Below are 25,360 nucleotides of genomic sequence, written 5' to 3'. Positions count from 1 at the left end.
TTTTTAAATTTTAAAACTAACTGAATCTCAAGTTAATGGTATAGTCACATAGAGAACTATTTCAAGTATTTTAAGAACAATGTTTTGACTATATAGCCTTAGTGAGCTATAGTATAATGACAAAAAGAACTGTAAGTTTATTAATAGCAATGCTAGTATTATTAAAATTATTATACATATATTTTAGGAAAAAAAAATTATGTCACGGTTAAGAGCCAAGATATTCAGTACAAAATTTTAAAATATAAACTCAAAGAAGGGAAATATTTTATAATATTTAATTTGACCTCATGTTGTTTTGCTTTTTATCTTTTTCCTCTCTTTTCTTGCTTTTGAAATATCTCTCTGTGTATGCATGTATATCCTAGTTCTTATCTTCAATGTTTAAAAGCAATGACAACACAGAAGCAATAAGTACCCTAAGTGCCCAGACAGTGGTACTTAAATAGCATTTCCCATTAAAAGGAACCAGGACTCTAGAGAAATGGATGAGTCCAGCCTGGAGGAGAAATCTTATTAGATGAATCTGGGACACATTGTGCCACAAAGGAAGTAAGTTATCAAATACTTAACAGGAGGGTCCTGTCAAAATGACAAAGCCAACTTAAATGCACCTCCACTTAGGTAAAGCTGGGACAAGGTGCACATGAAAAATCACAATGGCTTCAATTAACTGAGACCCACTAAATATACATAAATTCTTGAGTTCATGAGGATTCGTATTAAAAATCCATGAGTTCAAACAAAAAAGACACTCATTGATCACTATTAGAGTATCAACTCTTATTCTGGAAATTCATAATTAAAGAAAAAGAATTAAGCATGTATCCTGACCATCTAGTATACACTGAAGTTCATGGCAACCAAATAGTCTGGGTTTAAACTGAAAAGTTCTTTACAGAAAACTATCAGCTAATATATGTAGAAGAAATAAAAATCTAGAAAATCAAGTTTCCACTATTGATGAAATCAGTCTTCCCAACTTGTCATATCATAAAGCTTTTCCTTAGATAAGAAATTCTTCTGTCCTTTAAACTATTATATTTCTTACTCATACTTCTGTAACACTCATAATACAAGGAAGAAGAAAGTGGTGGTAAACTACTACAGTTAATGACCATCAATAAATCACACCTACGTTTTAATGCCCTTGTAATTCTCATGCACAATCCCTTCTCATCCGAGCTCTGGCCGTGAGACTTGCATTGCCTCCTGGTAGTCTAGCAAATAAGGTACACAGTGCACAGTAGGATTTGTTCACTCACTGCTGGAAACTCCTTATCACCACATAAGCCCAGGCTAACTTTGGACACATGTGACCCAATGAATACTACTGGCAATCTGACACAGACTATGTTAGAGTATCATCCCAAAGCTGTATTAGTAACTCTGAGCGAGACCAGCAGAAGAATCATTCGGCTTAACCTAGCCCCAACTGTTGATCTACAGAATATAGAGCAAATAAAATGTGTTGGTTTTAAGCCAAAGCTTGGAGATGGTTTATTATGCAGCAACAGGTAGAATTTGGAAAAGGGCATGGCAACCCACTCCAGTATTCTTGCCTGGAAAATGCCATGGACAGAGGAGCCTGGTGGGTTACAGTTCATGAGGTCGAAAAGAATCAAACACACTTCACAACTAAAGAGCATCACAACAGATACAATTAGATACAACAGATATAATGCTGTATCTTCTCCACAAAAGAAAAGGAATGTTTTTGAGGATGGGAGCCCTATAAGACTGAGGTATTTATCAAATTTCCTAGTAAGGACACAATAAAAGCATCCACCTGAGTTTACTACACAATACTTCTCATACATTAGAAAGAATTAACATAACTCCTCCAAGATTTACATTATGCTCTTTTCCATAGATTCTTTTTTTAACCTTCTAAGTTAAACACGACTCTTGAGTGTCCCTTGGACTGCAAGGAGATCCAACCAGTCCATCCTAAAGGAGACCAGTCCTGAGTGTTCACTGGAAGGACTGATGTTAAAGCTGAAACTATACTTGGGACACCTGATGCAAAGAGCTGACTCACTTGAAAAGACCCTGATGCTGGGGAAGACTGAAGACAGAAGGAGAAGGGGACGACAGAGGATGAGATGTTTGGAAGGCATCACCGACTCAATGGAGATGAGTTTGAGTAAACTCTGGGAGTTGGTGATGGACAGGGAGGCCTGGCATGCTGTGGTCCACGGGGTCGCAAAGAATCGGACATGACTGAACGACTGAACTGAACTGAAGTTAAACAAGAAACTAGAACTAAACTGCCACTCTAGTTTTCAGGGTATCTGAGTAAAAAATCAAGATTTTTTTTTTCTCTTTGACAATACTCTTTTGTGGAGTGTAGGAGAGCCATCACTCTCAAATACTGCTCATGTTGGAAGTGTTGCTGTTTAGTCATAAAATCATGTCCAACTCTTTTGACCTCAACCTCAGACCTCAACCTCTGTCCATGGGATTTCCCAGGCAGAGTGGGTTGGAGTGGGTTGCATTTACTTCTCCAGGGGATTTTTCCAACCCAGGGATCAAACCTGTGTCTGCTGCATTGCAGGAGGAATTTTTTTTACCACTCAGCCACTGGGGAAGTGTAACTAAATCCAAAACTGTATATACTCTTTGACTCACCGCTAGGAAATTACCTAGTTGACAATTTCATTAAATGATCTTGTATACAAGCAGGTGAGTATACAAGCATGTTTACTGCAGTGTTATGTATCAGCAAAAGTGGAAACAAACTAAATGTCCTTCAACAGAGAAATGATTAAATTTTAGTAAGACATATAATAAAATATAATGTAGTTATTAAAAATAAATAATAAAAGAGGCAGTTCTGAAAGTGTTGATACTGAAAGCTCTCCAAACTATATTAACTGGAAAAAAAAAATCAAACTCTTAGAAGAGTATGATCATACTGCATAACGTTAACATATATATGCATTAAAACTTTGTGGAAAAATATACAAGAAGCTATTAGGAATGATTACTGGAAGGACCTTCTACTTCTCACTTTATAGCTTCTATGCTACTAATCCTTAACTCCTGTCAGCCTCAAGCTTCACATAAAATTTGTCTCTTAAGTCCTTTCCTGCTTGCTCTCAAACTTCAGCCTTGAAAATGGTCACTACTACTCTTTGTTCTAATCTCCATTATAACTCAAATGCCTTTAAACTTGTCTTACAACTCATCTTTGTAATTACTTTACTTTTCGTCCTGAGTTCCTTCTCATTTCTATACCTTCTTAAAATTGAATATATCCTGATCTGTACCAAATCCTGATGTAGAAGGCTTCCTCAGACTTTTGCAATATGACCTTGACCCACCATATGACTCCACTGATGTTGTTCTATCCATCATAAATCCATGTACAATAGGAAGCTTCTTTACAAATATACCACATTTAACCCTAATTCATTTATATCAGCTTTCAACTGAAAACATGTCCTGTTCTTTTAAATGTAAGCAATTCCACCTAACCTAGAGTCATCAACAACTTTAATATGCATGCAAATAGTCACCCATGTTATTTAATTATTAATGCTGAATTGAGAGCAATCCCTATTCAGTCTGTCTTTGTAAGTGGTCTCTAAGAGGCTATATCTCCCTTGTTGCACCTGATTCCAGCCCACTCCAAAATTTCTCAAGTGTCAGTACACAATATACTTCTGCATCCCAAGTCCCCCTGTCTAACATAGTGATATAGAACTTAAAAAAAAATAAATACAGTATGCCAGAAAACAGGGTGAGAAACATGAAAGTAGCGAGTGCTAGTTGCTCAGTCGTGTCTGACTCTTTGTGCCCCCACGGATGCAGCCCGCCAGCTCCTCTGGCCATGGGATTCTCCAGGCAAGACTACTGGAGCGGGTGGCCACTCCCTTCTCCAGGGGATCTTCCCGATCCAGGGATCCACTCGCTGTACCCTGCATTGCAGGCAGATCCGTTACCATCTGAGCCATGGGGGAAGCCCTATCTAAATACAATTGGCTCCTGCTTTCAGCACAGCGTGTCAAGTGTTTCAAAAACAAAAGTGCATCTAAATCTAGGAATACTGATTCAGGATATAGTAGTTAAGAGTCACACAGACCTACGTGCAACTTCCAGTTTACCTACATGGAAGCTTTGTAAAAGTACTCAAGTGCTGTAAGTCCCAAATTCCCATTTGCAAAGTAGAATAATGGTCAGCCTTATGGAACTGTTGTGAGGATTAAATGAAATAGCACGTGTAAAATGCTTAAATCAGCACCTGGCATTTGTCAGATCTACTATTAACAGTAGATACTTCAGTTCAGTCATCAATCTTATCTGACTCTTTGCGACCCCATGGACTGCAGCACGCCAGGTTTCCCTGTCCATCATCAACTCCCGGAGCTTGCTCAAACTCATGTCCAACGAGTCAGTGATGCCATCCAACCATCTCATCCTCTGTTGTCCCTTTCTCCTGACTACAATCTTTCCCAACATTAGGGTCTTTTCCAATGACTCAGTTCTTTGCATCAGGTAGCCAAAGTACTGGAGTTTCAGCTCAGCATCAGTCCTTCCAGTGAACATTCAGGACTGATTTCCTTTAGGATGGACTGGTTTGAACTCCTTCAGGTCCAAGGGACTCTCAAGAGTCTTCCCCAACACCACAGTTCAAAAGCATCAATTATTCCACGCTCAGCTTTCTTTATAGTCCAACTCTCACAGCCATACGTGACTACTGGAAAAACCATAGCTTTGACTAGACGGACCTTTGTTGGCAAAGTAATGTCTTTGCTTTTAAATATGCTGTCTAGGTTGATCATAGCTTTTCTTTCAAGGAGCAAGCATCTTTTAATTTCATGGCTACAATCACCATCAAACTTATCACATGGACCACAGCCTTGTCTAATTCAATGAAATTACAAGCGTAAGGCCACCCAAGACAGACAGATCATGGTAGAGAGTTCTGACAAAATGTGGTCCACTGGAGAAGGGAACGGCAAACCATTTCAGTATTCATACCTTGAGAACCCCATGAACAGTATGAAAAGTAGATACTTACATTAGAGCACTGCTCCTAAAAAAAAGACCTAGAATCAAGATTTAAAAGCTGGAAAACATCTCAGAAACTACATTCCAACTGTAACACTCTGTAGATGAGGAAACAAAGTCCCAGGAAGTAACTAGAGCTGGCTTACCTGAAATCACTACACCATCTAATGACAGTTACAATTAAAACTTGGGTTTCCAAGTCCTAACTCAATATCCTTACTATTGCAAATATTTCTTGGCCATCTCTCTTATATCCATCAAGACACTAATTTCTCTAATCTCAACTTCGTCAATGACAAATTATAGGTATAGGACAAGATCATGGGTCCTTCTAGCTCCAAAACTCTCGTTCCATGATTCACATGGGCCCTAAACTGGCTAACTTAAAAGCATGCCCATAGAAACAAGGTCAAATATATTTCCAATCTTTATATATACTTAGCTTTCTTGTAGATACTTTCAAAACTCTAAAATTTAGTTACTAATTATTAATAGTTACATGAAAGCAGTCAAGTCAGGAAAAAAAGTAGCCAAGTCAATGAGAGACTATCAAAACTAATTACAAATTAAGTTACTTGTAACTAAATTGGGTTTACAAACATCAAACAATTAACTTGATACTAAGTGAAATGAAAGACTTTAATAACAGTTTTTAAATATCTAACATATAATTAAAACTGATCTACATATTTTAAGCAAGTTTAGCTTGCTTGATTCAATAAATATGGACAGACAGACCAAAAAATATATCAAAATAAGAATTCATAATCTAGTTCTAAAAAGAGACTTTTTTTTTTTTTTTTAATTTTAGGCCCTTGCTAGCTATCAGTGAAAGGTTGTTGCTGAACCACGAAAAGACATCAGGATTCTTGGCCTCCGGAGGAGAAGAATTCAATCTGGGGCCAGAGACGAGGCTTGATCGCTCAGAGCTTTTGTGTAATAAAGTTTTATTAAAGTATAAAGGAGAGAGAGAAAGCTTCTGACATAGGCATCAGAAGGGGGCAGAAAGAGTACCCCCTTGCCTGTGTTAGCAGTGGAGTTATACACTCTCCAATGAATCAAAAGAATGTCTGGAGGTTGTAAAGACCTCACCAGACCTACTCCCATAATTTACATTTTAAAATAACAGGATTAGCCAGAAGGTTTAATCCAGAGACTGTCCTCAGGCAGGATACATTCTTCTTATATAATCTTAAGGAATGTAGAGGGGAAAAAAAAAGTTTGTCCTTTCTTCGTCCTTGAGAATTCCAGACCCCTCTCTCCTTGGGGACCTCTAGACTTCTTCTCAACCTGCCTAGGAAATGACTCTCTCATTCCCCCCTTTTCTTTTAGGAGAATTATGTTGCCAAGGGAAAGGGGCATCATTTTCATTCCGTAACTACTTCCTGCTGTTTAGGAGCATGGTCCTTAAATTGTTGAGCAGCATATTCTCCTAACCCTCATATTGAGGGTCTCTGACCCAGGGGCCCCAAGTAGTAGCTGGAGGAGGCTGTGGCGCTCACAGGAGCCTGGACAGCCATTTGCAAGTTAAAAGCCTTCACGCGCCAAGAAACAAATCCAGTTACACAACTACAGATGCAGGGAGCAAACAGCAAAAACAGAACAATCAGAATTATTGTAATTAAGATAGCTCTCCACCATGGGGAACTAGTTAACATCTCCCAAAGTGAGGCAACTGAGGCTTCAGGAGTATCCATAGCCTCAATCACCTTGTTCATGTGTTTAGTAAAATGAGTAACGTTAGTGCTCATATCAGGTATATATGTACAGCTTTGGGTATGAATAATGGCACAAGTTCCTCTTTGTGCAGCCATCAGAATATCTAAAGCCAATCTGTTTTGTAAGACCACCTTTCTAATTTGTGCTTGTTTAGCATTAAGAGCTGAAACAGCTTTTTGAGAATCTTGAAATGCCTGAGTAAAATTAGTCAAAGCATCCACTCATAGCATAACTCGTAACATCCACTCAGCATAACTCCTCTCTGGAGTTCCCAGAGAGGGAACAAACACTGCAGCCAAATTATCATACCAGTGAAATACAGACCTTGCCCACTGAGTTTTAAGGTGTGGTAAATTAGCAGGCTTTTTTGGAAGCTCTGAAAATATGAAGCCACGAGTAAAAGATGTGCACCTGCAGGGGCTCCAGCAGGCCGCACACGCTGGGCCTCAAGGCTCAACACTGCCCCCCATTTGTCTCTCGGGGCTCCTGGGGTGCCGGGGCCGCAGTGCTGCCTCCTCCCCAGTCACAGCCCACGGCCACTGCCATCCTACCACCCATCGCGCACCACTTTTCATTTTTTAAGTCTAAAACATACCTGAGAGAACTAGGAAAGAGAAATAATAAAATTTCCTAAAGAACCTGCTGGCCATCTCAAAAATTCCAGAATGTGTTGAAGAACTACTATGTAAAATTCCAGAATCTAATAAAAATTCTAATCTACTGGCTATGAATTCTTGTTATAAAAGATATGCAGAATGTCAGTTTCAAAGAAGTAGAACACAAAATTCATAAAATTAAAATCCATCCTGAATAGTATCATCTCTTATAATGCAAAAATCCCTGAGAAAGACTATCCAAATAGCAGACGACTTGTAATTCAGGTTCCCAAGGAAACAGTCTGAGATGGAAATCTGCAAGCAGGTTTACTGGACCGAGCTCTCAGGAACCTTGTGCGGACACAGAGGCAGCACGACTGGCCCAAGGGAAAAGCGGAACAGCACTGTGAGCACAGCGCTACAGCAGTCTCAGCGACGCCCCCAGGAGCCCTGAGCTGGAATGGCCCTCCATATCAGTCTCTAACAAAGACGAGAGGATGATTCTTTGCATCCGTACATCAACCAGGGATGAAATGTAGGCTGCTTCCAGGAAGGGGACAGAAACTTGGATGAGGAAGCCATGATTCCAAGCAATGAAAAGAATGTGCCTCTATCCTGAAGGGGGATCTATGTCCCACACCAAAGTGTCCACTGCAATAAATGTACCTTACTTGTATCTGAGATACGTATAAAGGGCTACACACTGGGGAAAGATAGGGGGCGGGGGGGGAGCTCAGTAGAAAGAAAACACCCTATATCCGGCCGCTGTGGACACTGGAGGCAAGAACACGCAGAAGCGGGGCAGATTAGTCTGAGCTGTCCCCAGAGGAGGTCTAGAGCCCAGCCCTGCCCTAGTATTGGAGGGCCTGCTAGCTAGGTGGAGAGAGGCATGCTGTGCTTCACGGGGCGGGGACGACACTGACAGCTGAGACCCGAAAAAACATTTACTATTATTCTTATATTTTCATTTATTCTGTAGCTTGTTCTGGATTTTTTCCCTCTCTGTTGCTCTGGTTGTTTTTATTATTAACTCTAGACATTTGAGAACCTTATTCTTAATCACAGTTTTATTTCCTTTACATACTTCTATGCTGGCTTTCTGTGGTTCTGCGGGGTTTTTCATTTTTTTTTTCTTTTTTGTTGTTCTTTAACTATATAAACCTTTTTTATAGACTTCTATTTAACTTTTTGCTTTCTATTTTTTTTTATTTTTTTCACTATGTTTGTTAGTTTGTTTTCTTTGCTTTATTCCATAGTTAGCACTCTGTTTTGGTCTTGTCTTCAGTTTTGTGTTTTAGTTGGTTTTGTTTTTAATTGGTCAATATTTTTGGTTTCATTTGCTCACCAGGTCACTCTTACATTTTGTCTTCTTTGGATTGTTTTGGTTTTGTTGGTGTGTATGTATGTCTGTGTGTGTGTCTGTCTGTCTGTGTGGGGGGGGCAGGTATGTTCCTTTGGTTTTGTTTCTATTTGTCGGATCTTGCATTTACCATCTGTCTGGGGTACATTTTTTATTTCCTGGTTTTTTGTTTCTTTTTTGTTTGTTTTAATTCCTATTATTGCCATTCCAGGAAGAATGAAGAGGCTGTCACCAAAGAGTTGGACACAACTCAGCAACAACAAATTGCCATAACAACCTGTGGGATCTTGGTTTCATGGCCAGAGATCAAGCCTTTGCCTCTGGGGTTAAATTTAAAACCAAAAATTTAAGACCTAAGTCTAAGACTAGAAACTATAAAACTCTCAGAGGAAAATACAGGCAGAATACTCTGTCATAATTCACAGCAAGATCCTCTATGACCCGCCTCCTACAGTAATGGAAATAAAAACAAAAATAAACAAATGGGACCTAATTAAACCTTAAAAGCTTTTGCATAGCAAAGGAAACCATAAACAAGATGAAAAGACAACCCTCAGAATGGGAGAAAATAGTTGTAAATGAAGCAACTGACAAAGGATTAATCTCCAAAATATACAAGCAATTCATGCCACTCAATATCAGAAAAACAAACAACCCAATCAAAAAATGGGCAGAAGATCTAAATAAACATTTCGCCAAAGATACAAAGATAAAGACAAGGCGGCTTCCCTGGCGGTCCAGTGGCTAAAACTCCACGTTCCCATTGCAAGGGGCCCAGGTTTGATCCCTGGTCAAGGAACTAGACCCCACATGCCGTAACTAAGCATTCTCATGCTGTAACGAAGATCAAAGATCCTGCAAGATGCAACTAAGACCTGGTGCAGCCAAATAAATAAATAATAAAACATTAAAAAAAAAAAAAAAGAGAAAGACATACAGCTCATAAACATCACTTATTAAAAGAGAAATGCAAATCAAAACTACAACGAGGTATCACCTCACACCAGTCAGAACGGCCAGTATCAAAAAATCTACAAACAATAAACGCTGGAGAGGGTATGTAGAAAAGGGAACCCTCTGGCCCAGTTGTTGGGAATGTAAACTGATACAGCCACTATGGAGAAAAGAATGGAGATTTCTTAAACAACTAGGAGTAAAACTACCATATGACTCAGCAATCTCATCCCTGGGCATATGGCCTGAGAAAACCACAATTCTAAAAGACCATGTACCCCAATGTTCACTGCAACACTATTTACAATAGCCAGGACATGAAAGCAACCTAGGTGTCCATCAACATGACTGGATAAAGAAGTTATGGTACATATATACAATGGAATTACTCAGCCATAAAAAGAAACACATCTGAGTCAGTTCTAGTAAGGTAGCTGAAACTAGAGCCTGTTGTACAGAGTGAAGTAAGTCAGAAAGAGAAAAACAAATACTGTATATTAACACACATATATGGAATCTAGAAAAATGGTACTGATGAAACCCATCTGCAGGGCAGCAACAGAGACACAGATGTAGAGAACTGACTTGTAGACACAGCAGGGGAAGGACAGGGTGCGACAAACTGAGAGAGCAGCACTGACACATATATATTACCATATGTAAAACAGAGAGCCAGTGGGCATTCGCTATATGGTGCAAGCTCAACCTGGTGCTCTGTGACCGTCTAGAGGGTGGGAAGAGGTGGGAGGAAGGTTCAAGAGGGAGGGGACATATGTGTACCTATGGCTGATTCATGTAGATGTATAGCAGAAACCAACACAACATTGTAAAGCAATTATCCTCCAATTAAAAATAAATATATTTTTAATTACAAATGTAATAATGCACAGAGAGGGGATTTCACTTCAAAACGCTGTTAAACAGTCCACTATGCTACAAGCCCTAGGCGTCTTCTCAATTTTCCTTTTCTAAACTTCTCAGATTTCCATGATGGACATGATTTATATTTGTAACCAGAAAATATGTTCTTTTATTATTTCTAAATATTTTAAAACTAAATCATTGCTTTAAATATTTACAAGTTGGAAACAGATATAAAATTATATCAGAAAAATTAATGCCTTACAGAACAAAATAAACATATACTTCCTTACCAGAAATCTAACTAAATATGATTTACCTCTTAATCAACCCCCACAACAGTGCATTTTGGCATGGCACTAGACAAAGAAATTCTTAAAACAATATCCAAATATTACTCAGCTAATAAAGTCCAAATAAAGTATCACTGAGACGCTAGAAAAATTTTTACATTAGCATACATATGTAAAACTTAACCACAGTCTAATATTAAAAATTAAAATAACGGGGAAAATGTGTTTTTAAATCCCATCTACTGGTATGAGCCATGCGATACTTATGCAACTACGTTATTCATGTTATTGTATTAAATATATCAGTCATAGTGCATGCAATGGCCAGGGATCTATCCTAATGTAAAATACCCTGTCCTCAATACCATAGCTCATATTGAGACCACAGTCCAAGACAATCAGGTTATATGACCCCATATGTATTGCCAAGTGACCAAATGTGATCACCTGGACCCAACAGCAGCCATCCACAAGCTAGGTAGCAACCAATAAAAATGGCTCAGTGGCAAAGCAAACAAACAAACCCCACTGTGAAGAATGAACCACTGCTGAACTTCAAGCATAGGCCTTTAAATTGCAGACCATGAAGAAAAATGACTAGTCACAAAAACTGGCACTAAACAGATACATAATGCAGCCATGAGGTAAATAAGAGTATAATCCAGCCAAAATACCATTGCTTCTTGAGAGTGCAGAAGCTCTTAAAGAAAAAATTAGAGAGTTAAGAAAATTAGCTAGCACCAAATGAACCTAACCAGAACTATAATCACTGTTTCCAAGCCAGAGTAAAGCTTATGTCTAGAATGATCCGTAAAAGATGTGTTTCATGGTATCACAATTCCTAGAAGGAAGAATCTTAAGAATCAAACGACCCCACTCCACTCCCAACCTCAGTTGACTAAACCAGCAGTGAACATCTGACCCAGAGGAAGCAACTCTATTATTGGCCAACCAGAGACTTTTACACATTATCCAATAAGAAAAGATAAGGAGGACATTTTAGATTCTTCTCTTGGGGTATGGAAGTTAAAATATCTGGCCAGTTGGCTATGCAAAGGTAAGGTGAAAAGCAAGTAGAATCATGTGGCCAGATGCTCACTTGAGCATACTAAGCAAGCAACAGCAAGGAAGATGGACACAGGATGCAGAGATCGAACGCCACTGGTCCATGAGATTGTGAGAGAGAAAAAGAGAGGCCTCTCCTCCTGACACCATTCTAGGTTCCACTGTCTAGAGACCCAACTGTACAGCAATTCTTGTTCTTAGATCACTTTGAAAACTTACAATAAATCCTTTTCAACTTAGACTGATTTGAGGAAGTTTATAATCCTTGAAAATAAAAGGCACTTATTAGAATATTGTCCAAGGATGACAGGTTACATTCATGCATTTAAAATTTAATTAACTGTTTCCTCTCCTCCATATATCATGGAAAAGTAAGTCTGTGCTCCTGTTTCTGTGCCCTTGCTTCCCATCCAATCATTTTTCCCTATGGCCCTCCTGAAACCGAACTAGGTATGACCTAACTATTCAGGTTCAGCCTGGCTCCAGAGTTCTTGACCATTCCATCAGTGGACACTACTCAATCCTTATCTGACTTCATGTCTCTTCAATGTGCACACATATCTAATACTTGCCTCGACTTGTCTCCTGAGTGCTGGGCCTAGTGAATATCTATCGGGATGTCCAAACCTCTAGTTCACACTCATCTTCTCCCCAAAGCTGTTCTTCCTCCTCCTCTATTCTTCATCTTAGTCCATTACACCCAGGCTACTCACAAGTCGATAAGTCCTATTAATTCTCTTAACATTCCTGAAAATCTATCCTTTCTCTATTCCCAAAGCCATCGTCTGATTCAAGCTTTTGACAACCCCTGGGAGGTAGAAATTCTGATTCAATGGAGGAACATGGCTATCTTTTTTTCTTTTTTTAAAAAATGATTCCAAATGATTCCAATGTGCAACAATTTTAGGAACTAAAAAGTTACTACCTTTTAGCCAGCCTCTCCCTTTATGGCAACATCCTCTCTACACAGCTACCAAGTCAACATACATCATTAAAAATATTGGGGTGGCCAAAAGGTTTGTTCAGGTTTCAACATAGGATGCTACAGGAAAAAAACAAACAATGTTTGGTTCAACTCAATACATCAAGTATCAAATATTAACAGAGGTTTTCAGTTCAGTTCAGCCGCTCAGTCGTGTCCAACTCTTTGCGATCCCATGGACTGCAGCACACCAGGTTTCCCTGTCCATCACCAACTTCTGGAGCTTGCTCAAACTCATGTCCATCAAGTCAATGATGCCACCCAACCACCTCATCCTCTAGCATCCCCTTCTCCTTCTGCCTTCAATCTTTCCCAGCATCAGAGTCTTACACACTAAGAAAAAAACAACAACAACAACAAAATCCCCCTAAGGGAACTCAGTCTACCAGTGAAGTCCAGTACCACAAAAACAATGTAATAAGTTTTGCAGAGATCTATATACTAAGAGTTTTAGTATTCTAAGCTACTATAGGGGTTGTTGGTTGGCTTACTTGCTGAATCACGTTCAACTCTTTTTGACCCCATAGACTGTAGCCCACCAGGCTCCTCTGTCCATGGGATTTCCCAGGCAAGAATACTGGAGTGGGTTGCCATTTCCTTCTCCAGGGGATCTTCCCAATCCAGGGATAGAATCCATGTCTCCTGCTTGGCAGGTAGATTCTTCACCACCGAGCCACGTGGGAAGCCCAAACCACTATATATTATATTAAGTGTTTACTGAATGCTGGTTCTGTGGTGAGTGCTTCATGAACATTATTTCATTTAATCCTTCTACAATACTGTAAAGTACATATTTGGCTCAATTCACAGATAAAGCAGTGGGTACCAGAGAGCTTGAAATCTTGGTCTAATTCCAAAAACCCATTCTCTTAATCAGTATGGGGTGCTCTGGGAGAAGAAAAAAAAAGCAAGCAACTTTTTTTCTTAGGTGATACTAACTCTAAATATCACTTAAACTGAGCAATGTGGACAAGCACTGGTAGGACAATCGGAGCAGAACACAGCACTTATATAGAGATGTGAAGGGATGGGAGAAGAGAGAAAGTTGTGGGAAACCCACTACACAGATGCCGTGGTCAATGAATATACAGAGAGGTAGATGGAGATGAGTGTGAAATGGAATCTTTGTTCCCCAAGGAACCAGAGCAATATGGGCCTTGCATGCCAACACAGAGAGTCTAGACAACTCCTATGCGCACTGAGTAGTCACTAACAAATTTCAGAAGACTGATTCACCTTATTTACTTTCTATGAAGACTACCTGGGAAAAATATTTTTGATATTTGATATAATATTTGATATAATATTCCTTATTACAAATTTGATTAAGAACTTTCTGTGGCTCTATATTGTCTATTGTATAATATCCAGAATCTTCTCCTGTCTCATTTCTTATAACTATCTCCACTGACATGTAGAAATATTTACAATTTCCCTAAGATGTCCTAGGCTGCTTCAGGTTTTTGCATCTGCATGGTTCCCGACTCTAAAAATGCCTTCTGTCCCTCGTTCATCCTTGCCTGAGGCACTCGGGCTTCTGCAAGGCCTTCAACATCTCCACTCCTTATCTCCCTCCCTCCCGATTCAGTTCACTTCAGTTCACTCGGGTGGTGTCATCTGCACACCTGAAGTTCTTGATATTTCTCCCAGCAATCTTGATTCCAGCTTGTGCTTCCTCCAGCCCAGCATTTCTCATGATGTACTCAGCATATAAATTAAATAAGCAGGGTGACAATATACAGCCTTGATGTACTCCTTTACCAATTTGGAACCAGCTGTTATTCCATGTCCAGTTCTAACTGTTGCTTCCTGACATGCATACAGATTTCTTAAGATGCAGGTCAGATGGTCTGGTATTCCCATCTCTTTCAGAATTTTCCAGTTTGTTGTGATCCATACAGTCAAAGGCTTTGGCATAGTCAATAAAGCAGAAGTAGATGTTTTTCTGGAACTCTTGCTTTTTCGATGATCCGACAGATGTTGGCAATTTAATCTCTGGTTCTTCTGCCTTTTCTAAATCCAGCTTGAACATCTAGAAGTTCACAGTTCATGTACTGTTGAAGCCTCGCTTGGAGAATTTTGAGCATTACTTTGCTAGCATGTGAGATGAGTGCAATTGTGAGGTAGTTTGAGCATTCTTTGGCATTGCCTTTCTTTGGGACTGGAATGAAAACTGACCTTTTCCAGTCCTGTGGCCACTGCTCAGTTTTCCACATTTCCTGGCATAGTGAGTGCAGCACTTTCACAGCATCATCTTTCAGGATTTGAAAGAGCTCAACTGGAATTCCATCACCTCCACTAGCCTTGTTCATAGTGATGATTCCTAAAGCCCACTTGACTTCCCATTCCAGGATATCTGGCTTTAGGTGAGTGATCACACCATCGTGGTTGTCTGGGTCATGAAGATCTTTTCTGTATAGTTTTTCTATGTATTCTTGCCCTCCCCCTCACACCACAGAATTACTTTTTCTTTTGTGATCACATTCTTCCTCTGGGTATCTATTGACACATCACGTTGCTTTGTAATTATTTAAATTTAAGTATCTGTCTCACTCCATTAAAACTCTGCATCCCAAGCCCAGCCAGTTATCAGTACAGATGTTCAACACTGTAACAAATGACTACACACACACACAAAGTATAAAAAATAAATAAATAACAAGGGAGTGATAAGAAAAGCATTCCTTGAATAAATCTGGAGTACGTAATAATAAAAAAACATTAACAGCAGCTAACATTTCTAGAGAACTTACTCTGAGCCAGATACTGTAGTAAGAGTGTCACATGTATTAATTCACTTAATCCTCACAGCTCTATCAGAAGGGTACTATTATCATGACCATTTTAATGAAACACAGAGAACTCAAGAACCTTGCCCAAAGCTACCCAGCTAGTAAATGGGGTGCAGATGCCACTCCAGGCAGTTTGGCTACAGAGTTCAGTTTCTTGACCAACTATACTATCTCTTCAGGTCCAGCAAAGACCACCCATGTAAGAAAACAGTTCTAGCCCTGGTTCTTTCATATCTTCATTTCTTTTTTATTCTTAACACACTAAAAATAAATCTACACAGTGAGAAAAAATTCCACTTCTCAAAATTTGCTTCAGTAAATGAGTAATAATTTCATCAAACTTACATGTGTAACTAGTCTGGGAGGACTTCCGGAACATCTTAGTTAGATCAGAGCCCTCCTGCTGTTTGCTTCTGGGGCTCTCTGTGCTTTTCCTTCCGATCACTCACCCAAGGAACATAACTGACTGTTTGAACAGTTCCACAGTTCGCCCCTGGTTACTCAGCTCCACAGGGGTTCACGTCTATTTTCCTCATAAGTGCATCCACATCACACAGTAGACACAAAGATGTATGAGAAGGAGATATGTTCAGATCTTCCCTATTCATCTCTTTCTTCTGCTCCCACAGCCATCATCATAAGGCAAATCGTAATTGCTTTGATTTTAAAATCCATCTCCTCTGATCTCTGCCTGTACTCTCCTACGGTTCTATAATATGCATCACATGCAACACTGACAAATTAATTTCTTCTTAAAACATTCTTTTAGATACTCACTCAGCAAACATTACCTCCTACTATGTGCCTGAAGGCAACCAAAATATGTAACCCTAAAATATGTCACTTTGGCATATTGATTATTTTTAATTAAAAGCGCTTAAACAGCAGGTCCAAGAACAACACTCTGACCCTCCTTTTGAGTAAAAATTACTAGGCAGTCAGTGTACAACTCTGAGACCTTGGTCTTGTTTTCAGTAAGCAACCCGCTCCATTGTCCTGAACTCCTGGAATGTGTCTTTAGTCTGATAAATTATCAGCACTCAGATCCAGGGAAGGGCAGTAATTAAATTCTGTTCCATATGCTAAACACCTACTGATCACCCGGTGATCATCACCTTATTGCCAAATTCAGACTTAAATTGAAAAGTAGGGAAAACCACTATTCAGGTATGACCTAAATCAAATTGCTTACGATTATACAGTGGAAGTGAGAAATAGATTTAAGGGATTAGATCTGACAGACAGAGTGCCTGATGAACTATGGATGGAGGTTCATAACAGTTTAAAAGAGACAGAGATCAAGACCATCCCCAAGAAAAAGAAATGAAAAAAAGCAAAATGCCTGTCTGAGGAGGCCTTACAAATAGCTGTGAAAAGAGAAAAGCAAAGGAGGAAAGGAAAGAAATACCCATTTGAATGCAGAGTTCCAAAGAATAGCAAGGAGAGATAAGAAAGCCTTCCTCAGTGATCAGTGCAAAGAAACAGAGGAAAACAATAGAATGGGAAAGACTAGAGATCTCTTCAAGAAAATCAGAGATACCAAGGGAACATTTCATACAAAGATGGGCTCGATAAAGGAAAAAAACGGTATGGACCTAACAGAAGCAGAAGATATTAACAAGAGGTGGCAAGAATAATACACAAAAGAACTATACAAAAAAGATCTTCATAACCCAGACAACCACGATAGTGTGATCACTCACCTAGAGCCAGACATCCTGGAATGTGAAGTCAAGTGGGCTTTAGGAATCATCACTACGAACAAAGCTGGTGGAGGTGACGGAATTCCAGTTGAGCTATTTCAAATCCTAAAAGATGATACTGTGAAAGTGCTGCACTCGATATGCCAGCAAATTTGGAAAACTCAGCAGTGGCCACAGGACTGGAAAAGGTCCGTTTTCATTCCAATCCCAAAGAAAGGCAATGCCAAAGAATGCTCAAACTACCTCACAATTGCACTCATCTCACATGCTAGCAAAGTAATGCTCAAAATTCTCCAAGCAAGGCTTCAACAGTATGTGAACCGTGAACTTTCAGATGTTCAAGCTGGATTTAGAAAAGGCAGAAGAACCAGAGATTAAATTGCCAACATCTGTCGGATCATCGAAAAAGCAAGAGTTCCAGAAAAACATCTACTTCTGCTTTATTGACTATGCCAAAGCCTTTGACTGTGTGGATCACAACAAACTGGAAAATTCTGAAAGAGATGGGAATACCAGACCACCTGATCTGCCTCTTGAGAAATCTGTATGCATGTCAGGAAGCAACAGTTAGAACTGGACATGGAAAAACAGACTGGTTCTAAATTGGTAAAGGAGTACATCAAGGCTGTATATTGTCACCCTGCTTATTTAATTTATATGCTGAGTACATCATGAGAAATGCTGGGCTGGAGGAAGCACAAGCTGGAATCAAGATTGCTGGGAGAAATATCAAGAACCTCAGATATGCAGAAAGTGAAGAACTAAAGAACCACTTGATGAAAATGAAAGAGGAGAGTGAAAAAACTTAAAACTCAACATTCAGAAAACGAAGATTGTAGCATCTGGTCCTATCACTTCATGGCAAATAGATGGGGAAACAGTATCAGACTTTATTTTTGAGGGCTCCAAAATCACTGCAGATGGTGACTGCAGCCATGAAATTAAAAGACTCTTGCTGCTTGGAAGAAAAGTTATGACCAACCTACACAGCGTATTAAAAAGCAGAGACATAACTTTGCTGACAAAGGTCCATCTAGTCAAAGCTATGTTTTTTCCAGTAGTTACAAATGGATGTGAGAGTTGGACTATAAAGAAAGCTGAGCGCCGAAGAATTGATGCTTTTGAACTGTGGTATTGGAGAAGATCTCCTTGGACTTCAAGGAGATCCAACCAGTCCATCCTAAAGCCAATCAGTCCTGAATATTCACTGGAAGGAGTGATGCTGAAGCTGAAGCTCTAATACTTTGGCCACCTGATGCTTACTCACAACGGCAACACAACATAAGGTACACTATAGCAAGGGTGGGGGGCGGGGGGGAGAAGCAAAAGGGGATCTGTATTCTTCATAAATGTCATAAATTACGAAGAAATGCTCTGGTAATGTTTCAGATTAATAGAAGCGAACAACTACACATAATATCTAAACCTAACCGTGACTTGGAGAAGGCAATGGCACCCCACTCCAGTACTCTTGCCTGGAGAATCCCATGGACGCAGGAGCCTGGTGGGCTGCCATCTACGGGGTCAAACAGAGTTGGACACGACTGAAGCAACTTAGCAGCAGCAGCAACCGTGACTTCCCTGGCGGTACAGTGGATAGGAATCCGACTGCCAATGCAGGGGACAAGGGTTCAATCTCTGGTCCAAGAAGACACCACGTGTTTTGTTTCACAACTACTCAGCCCACTGGCCTGGGGCCCATGGTCTACAACAAGAGAAGCCACCCCTCCCACAACTAGAGAAAGCCCTTGTACAGCAAAAAAGACCTTGGGCTATCAAAAATAAACAAATTATTTTTTAAAAAATAAATAAATAAACCTAACTGGACCCTAAACTACTAAGGGGGAAATACTACAAAGGACATTATCAGGTCAATTGAAAAAAAATGGAATTATGAATAGTAAAGAGAATCAATGTAAATTTATGAAGTTGGCAACTATACTGTAGTTATGTAAAAGAACATCCCTGTTCTTCATTGAAGCTTTCAGAGGTGAAAAGCCATAACTGGTCCTCAAGTGATTCAAGGAAAAAAAACAAAATTACACATATACAGAGAGAGAAGCATGCAAGTAATAAGGCAAACAGGATAAAATGTGAACAATAAGTAAATCTAGATAAAGAGTATACAGCTGTTTCTTGTATTATTTTTCTTTTAACTTTCTGTAAGCTTGAAATTAGTTCCAAATAAAAGTTTAAAAGTATCTATGTATTGCACTGTCCAATACAGTAGTCACCAACTATAAGGCTGCTGAACAGTTAAAATATGGCCTGTCCAAAGTTAGATGTGCTGTTAGTGCAAAATACAAATGAGATTTCAAAAACTTAGTATAAAAAAAAATCTCATCAGTAATTTTTATGTTGACTGTATGTTGAAATATTTTAGATATATTGAGTCATTATATTGACTATATATTGTGTCAGAAGAAATCTATTTTAAAAATTAATTTCACGTCTTCACTTTTTTAAAAAATGTCTCCTTGACAGTGATTATCTTTATTCATTTACTTGGCTGCGTTGAGTCTTAGTGGTGGCTCTCTGGCTCAGCAGTTGTAGCACACAGGCTTAGTTACTACTCGGCATGTGGGATCTTAGTTCCCCGACCAGGGTTCAAACCTACATACCGTGCACTGCAAGGGGGATTCTTAACCACTGGATCACCAGGGACGTCCCTCTTCACTTATTTTAAATGTGGCTACTAGAAGCTTTAAATCACATATGTGATTCGTATTTGCATTGGACAGGGCTGAGCTAGATGGTCAAGAATCTCCACGATGAGGTGTCACACAATTGTAAGTTTCTCTCTCAATTTCTTTCTGCTGTAAGCAGACCTCTATCTCTTGGTTTTAAGCTACTTAAGGGTAAGAATCAGTTTTATTCACAGCTGTACCTCCAGTATCGAACACATATCCAGTGTTATTTAATATTAAACACTTGTTTATTGAAAGGCAATATGCAAAGAATGGAGGGACAGCAGGAAGAATGAAATCATTCTTGTCTCTTGAGTCTGTTTATACTGTAAACTCCTCCCTAGAATGAAAGTAACTCTCTTCCTCTGCTAAGCATCTTCTTCAAAACCCCATCCCTCCAAGGAGACTGCACTCACACAGGCTCATTCTGATCAGTTCTCCTCTGTCCTACTACAGCCTTCATTTTCTGTATAATTCACTTTGGCAATTCATCATATAAATTCCCTGAGAGAGAATTTAGATCTCATATTTTTCCCCTATTTTCCACAATGACTGGCACAGTGCTAACCATATCAGTTGAGGAGCAGAGAAAAGGGGCACGGGGATGGATTGAGAAAATTTGGCTTTAGTCTCAGTTCTGACACCTACTGTGTTGCTTTAGATAAAACACTTAATCTCTCCCTTTCTACTCTCACTTTTAAAATCAGAGAGACCCATTAACCATAAAAAAAGACTTCTGTTTCCACAATTCTAGAATTAAATTCATTTTTTCTTTAGCAGTATTACCAATAAAAGCAGATCTAATACACTTAAAGATCTCAGTTAAATCAGAGTAAAATCCCTAAGAATGAAATGGCAACAAAGCTTATAAACTGCCTTAAGTACTAAATGCTGGTGTCTTTCCAGCCATGAAGCTCTTTAAATCCACATTTCTCCTCAAAGCCTGTTAAGCAAAACAATCAACACAAACATATTAGAGCTACCCCCCTCAGTGTTTTTTTTTTTTTTTCAGACTTTTACAAGCCTCAAAGAAACACCTTTTAGTAGCTAATGGAAGAAAGAAAAAACAGAAACTAAATTTTCTATAAAGTACCCTGGTACCTTATTGGTGATGTTCAAAGATTCTGAGTTACAATTGACTAGAAGCACACTGTTTCGTTTTTCAAAAATGCTATTTAAAGTACACTATTCAGAGGAAAATTACAAGAGTTAAAATGAAAAGGTCATGTAAAAACAGAATGTTAAAAAAGTATGCAATTTAATTTCAAAGCATGAACACCATTTCAAACAAATCTCTAACTAAGCCACCTTCAGTCAGTTCAGTTGCTCAGTCGTGTCCAGCTCTTTTCAGCCCCATGGACTGCAGCAGGCCAGGCCTCCCTGTCCATCACTAACTCCGGAACTTACTCAAACTCATGTCCATTGAGTCAGTGATGCCATCCAACCATCCCATCCTCTGTCGTCCCCTTCTCCTCCGAGTCACCTTAGTTTTAATCTTATATCTCATGACCTCTTCTGAGAAATAACATTATCAAGATGGGAGAAAATAAAATGGTTGCCATGGTACATAAAGATTCAAGTTATACTTGTCAGTAAATACCACCTGTGGAGTTTAAACTAGTAATACAAATTACAAGGTTTCTTTAAGGATTTATCCAAATGCTCCTAAATGCTGAGCATTAACACTGACCCATCTATAAGATTAGAGCCGAATTCCACCCAGGGGACTCTAGCCACCTCTGTAGCCTCACCTCCTACCAATCCCTGTACATCATTTGCCTACCTAAACTTAATTGTTCACACTCCCCTTAATATTACATGCCCATTTTATGACTTCTGGTCTAGGCAGCCACAGTTCCCCCAGCCCAACCAGCCTTCCCCACTTTTGAGCTGCAAATATTCCCTCCTCCCAGAAGCTCTTCCAGATCGCCCCAATACCCTCCCACGAAGTGGCCTGCGGGCACTATTCATTCTTCCATTACAAAGCACTTCCATTACTTTTAAATGGCCATTCCCTCAACCAGCTGTGAATTCTAAAAGGAGGGCCCATATCTTATTTAACTGGTTCCTAGGCCCAGAGCAGATACTTTGCATTTACTGCCACTCAAGAATACTGAAGGGAAAAAAAGTAGTAAGCTATGAGATACAATTCAAACTTTCCTATAAAGGAATATATAAATTTAAGACAGTGATTTTCAGCCAGGGCAATTTTGCCCCCAGGTGACATTTGGTAAAGTCTTCAGATATTTCTGATTGTCACAAAAGTGGGTAGGGGATTGCGGGGGGAAAGGGTGAGGCGGGGAGTGCTATGGCATCTAGGGGGTAGAAGCCAGGGATGCTGCTAAACATCCTGCAATGCAAACTACAGCCACTACAACAAAGAATTATCCGCTCACAGATGTCAATAATGCCATGTTGCCAAGTGACTTATAACATCTCAGCAATAACCAGAATAAATTCCCACCTTGTAGTTCCACCTGAAACTTCTGTAGCCATTGATGTATATGCACCAACACTCAAAATGCCCTATACAATTGTAACGCTTAAGAACACTAAACCAAGAGTAGCTGAAAGCTGCTGTATCTCTGAAAACTAACCTATAACTACTAGAAGCTATTCTTAAGTCAGTAAACACTTTGTTTCACTTATAAACTTCAAAGCAAACCACAGGCAAGCTAATGATCATCTTCAGCTGTGGGACTACGTTACAAAAAAATCTGAGGCATGAGGAAATGAGTTCCTTCAAGTGTGGAAAAAGCAAACGCTAATCAGTGCGAGTAAACCCTGCACAGATGCCTTTCATGTTGAACTGATGGCCAGAGTAAAGCGCATGCCCTTGCTACTGACAAAAACAACACTTATCAAGATTTCAAAAACTGACAAAACATTGCAAAAAATCATCAAATGCCAATACAAGGTGGCAGATACAGAAATTAACTATTTCTCCCCCTGATACATGACCAAATTTCATGTGACTTGAACGTTTCACAAAGCTCTGCAGGCGCAAGGACACTCCCTTTCTATACAGGGAATGACTCAACTCTCTTTAGCATCTTCCTGGACTGCATACTACAAGTTCAATAAACTCCTTTTGTGCTTGGAACTAGTTATCCTACTCCCTCAGGAACCAACTAATGGGTTCGGCACCAATTTCCAACCATTTATCTTTTTGTTGCATTCCCATTAGGCTCAAAAAGAGTTTTAAAAAAGCTAACCAGACAAAAACTTGAGTTAACAGTAACTCTTATAGAAAACATTTTAATTCTTAATCTAGGAACTGATGCCTAAACAAAACACCTCCAGCTTTCCAATACTTAATCTTTATATCTTAAGGTTTTTCCAGATCTGAAATGGACATAGCACTGGCAGAAAGTAAAGGAGCATTCCGTTAGGTAAAGCTTACAACTGATTTATTCTTGGATAACTCGAAAAAGGTACTAGGCTGGCAGAGGAAAACGCATTTTTAATTGGAGGAGAAAAAAAGTTGCCAACTGTGAGTAATATCTTCCTTCGCAGCTGACTTTGTCAGTTAGGTGTCGGTACCGCCACTGGGCCGATGCTAGGCCAGGCTTCACCACATCACCCTGCGGGGTCGCCCAGCTGAGGTAACGAAACCGCGTGTGGCAGGTGCGCGTCGTGGAAAGTTGGGGGGCACCCTAGGCGGGGCGCTGTGGGAAGAGGCGAGCCCGCCTGCCCCGGGCTCCCACCGCGCGTTCTCCGGCCTGGCGCGCGGATGGCGGGCCGGACCCGCAGGCACTAACTCTCCATTTTCACAGCCACTCCAGGTTCTGGAAGGAGCGTGCGGGCACCACACCCTCCCGCGCGCACTGACAGCCCGCGCGAGAGCCGGGCCGGGGCCTGGGCGTGCGGAGCCGCGGGGGACCAGACGCCCGGCCCCGGCCTGCTGCCCAGCCGCCGCCCCGCCCGCCCGCCCGCCCTCCGTGCCCCTGCGGCCCGCCCCCGGAGCAGACGACCGAGGCCTAATCGCCGCCCGGGCTGCGGGGCCTAAAGAAGGAAGGAGCCCGCGCTGAGGAGGGGGCGGCTTCCGCGTCCCCGGATCTCCGCTCACGTGCTCCTGGAAAGACGGTTTCTCTCTTACCCTCTGCAGAATCCTCCTTAACATGGTTTAAACACCACCGGCGCCGCCGCGGTGACTCTCCGAACCTTCCGCGGGGGCCTCTCACTACTCGGGGGTGCGCGGGCTGTAGGGACTGAGCCGGGAGAGGACTGGGAGGAGGACGGGGCGAGGCGGTGGCGGCGGCTGCTCGGGCGGCCCGGACTTCCCCGCAAGCTGCGAGAGGGAGCGCGCCCGAGAGAGCGACGAGGTAGCCAGGGAGCGCCGCCCGCCTGCCAGGTCTTCCCCCGTAACTGACAGCGGGGCGGACCCACCCTCCGCCGCACCGCCCTCTCGGCCTGTCCATCCACGGGAGGCGGGGCTAGAAGGGGCCTGGCCCGCATCTGCGACCAATCGAAAGCGGCGGCGGCGTGGGTGGTTGCGTGACGGACAGGCGGCAGGACGTGGGCGCCGCCGCCGCTCCTTCCGGCTGGTCGGGGGACGCCACGGCCGCCGAGCGCATGCCCGCGCTCCGTCGGAGGACGCTCCCGCGCTCAGACCGCGTACCCGCTAGGGGAACCGGTGGGGGTCCGTGACCGCAACACCAAGAGGGATCTCGGGGCAGGTACCTAGACTGCACCTCAGACTACTCTATAAAATTTGTCAGTGTGACCCTGGCCTTGACCGTACCTGAACGGGACCGTCATTTCTGCTGGAAGCGCTTAATCCCTGGGTGGAAGCAAAGGAGAGAGTCACAGACACGATTAACCGGTCTGATAGGCTTCTCTCCCCTGGTCCAATCCCTGGCTCCTTTCCCTTCTCCCTTCCTGCTCCTAATGTCAACCGAGGAGAAAGTAAAGCACCAGAAGAAACAGTAGGAAGAAACTGGAATTTGAATTAGCAAGAGAAGTTTGGGGTTGTTTGTTTTCGACTATAACAACAATATTTAATGGGGTGATGTCGTTAACATGTTGCACTATCTAAAGCCCATGCTTGGTCCATTCTCCTAAGGAATTTTAAATCCTCTTCTGATAACAGATGTATATGAAGTGAATCGACCTTAATGCATCTGTTTCATAGATTAAGAAAAAATAATGAGGTCACAGATAAACAGTTTGCCAAAACAAGGACGTGGACTTGGAAGTGGACCTGGAACTGACTTCCAGCCACGACATCATTATTTACATTCAAAAATCACAGCTGCGAAATCCTACCATTCTGGCGGTATTCACAAGCTAAGAGGTTCGACTTTATGGTGGGGGTGGGGGTGGGAACTTG

At 41.0% G+C, this 25,360-nt stretch overlaps 1 protein-coding gene and 1 long non-coding RNA gene across 6 annotated transcripts in view; one reads left to right on the top strand and one right to left on the bottom strand.

The window, feature by feature from the left end:
* EEA1 (early endosome antigen 1) overlaps positions 1-25,360 on the bottom strand; it is a 220,141-nt gene that overhangs the window by 105,135 nt on the left and 89,646 nt on the right. The window contains exon 1 of one of the 4 annotated variants that reach the window (XM_006053789.4): positions 24,128-24,417. The exons of 2 other annotated variants lie outside the window; for them this stretch is intronic. In XM_006053789.4, coding sequence (XP_006053851.2) covers positions 24,128-24,151 — 24 coding nt within the window. In that variant the 5' untranslated portion in view covers positions 24,152-24,417. Of the gene's footprint in view, positions 1-24,127; positions 24,418-25,360 lie in introns of those variants that run through there. One more of the 4 variants, XM_006053790.4, reaches the window with a different exon arrangement.
* LOC123333327 lies at positions 23,506-24,299 on the top strand. Of its 2 annotated transcripts, none has more exons than XR_006640968.1 (2): positions 23,506-23,633; positions 23,805-24,299. It is a non-coding gene; the product is annotated as an uncharacterized LOC123333327 (long non-coding RNA). The 2 variants fall into 2 exon arrangements; XR_006550640.2 differs by having other exon boundaries at positions 23,529-23,655.

The sequence above is a fragment of the Bubalus bubalis genome, chromosome 4 (genome assembly GCF_019923935.1).
Source record: "Bubalus bubalis isolate 160015118507 breed Murrah chromosome 4, NDDB_SH_1, whole genome shotgun sequence".
NCBI classification, from domain to species: domain Eukaryota; kingdom Metazoa; phylum Chordata; class Mammalia; order Artiodactyla; family Bovidae; genus Bubalus; species Bubalus bubalis.
Note: the sequence above shows the minus strand (reverse complement) of the source record. Positions and strands in the feature narration are given on the sequence as shown.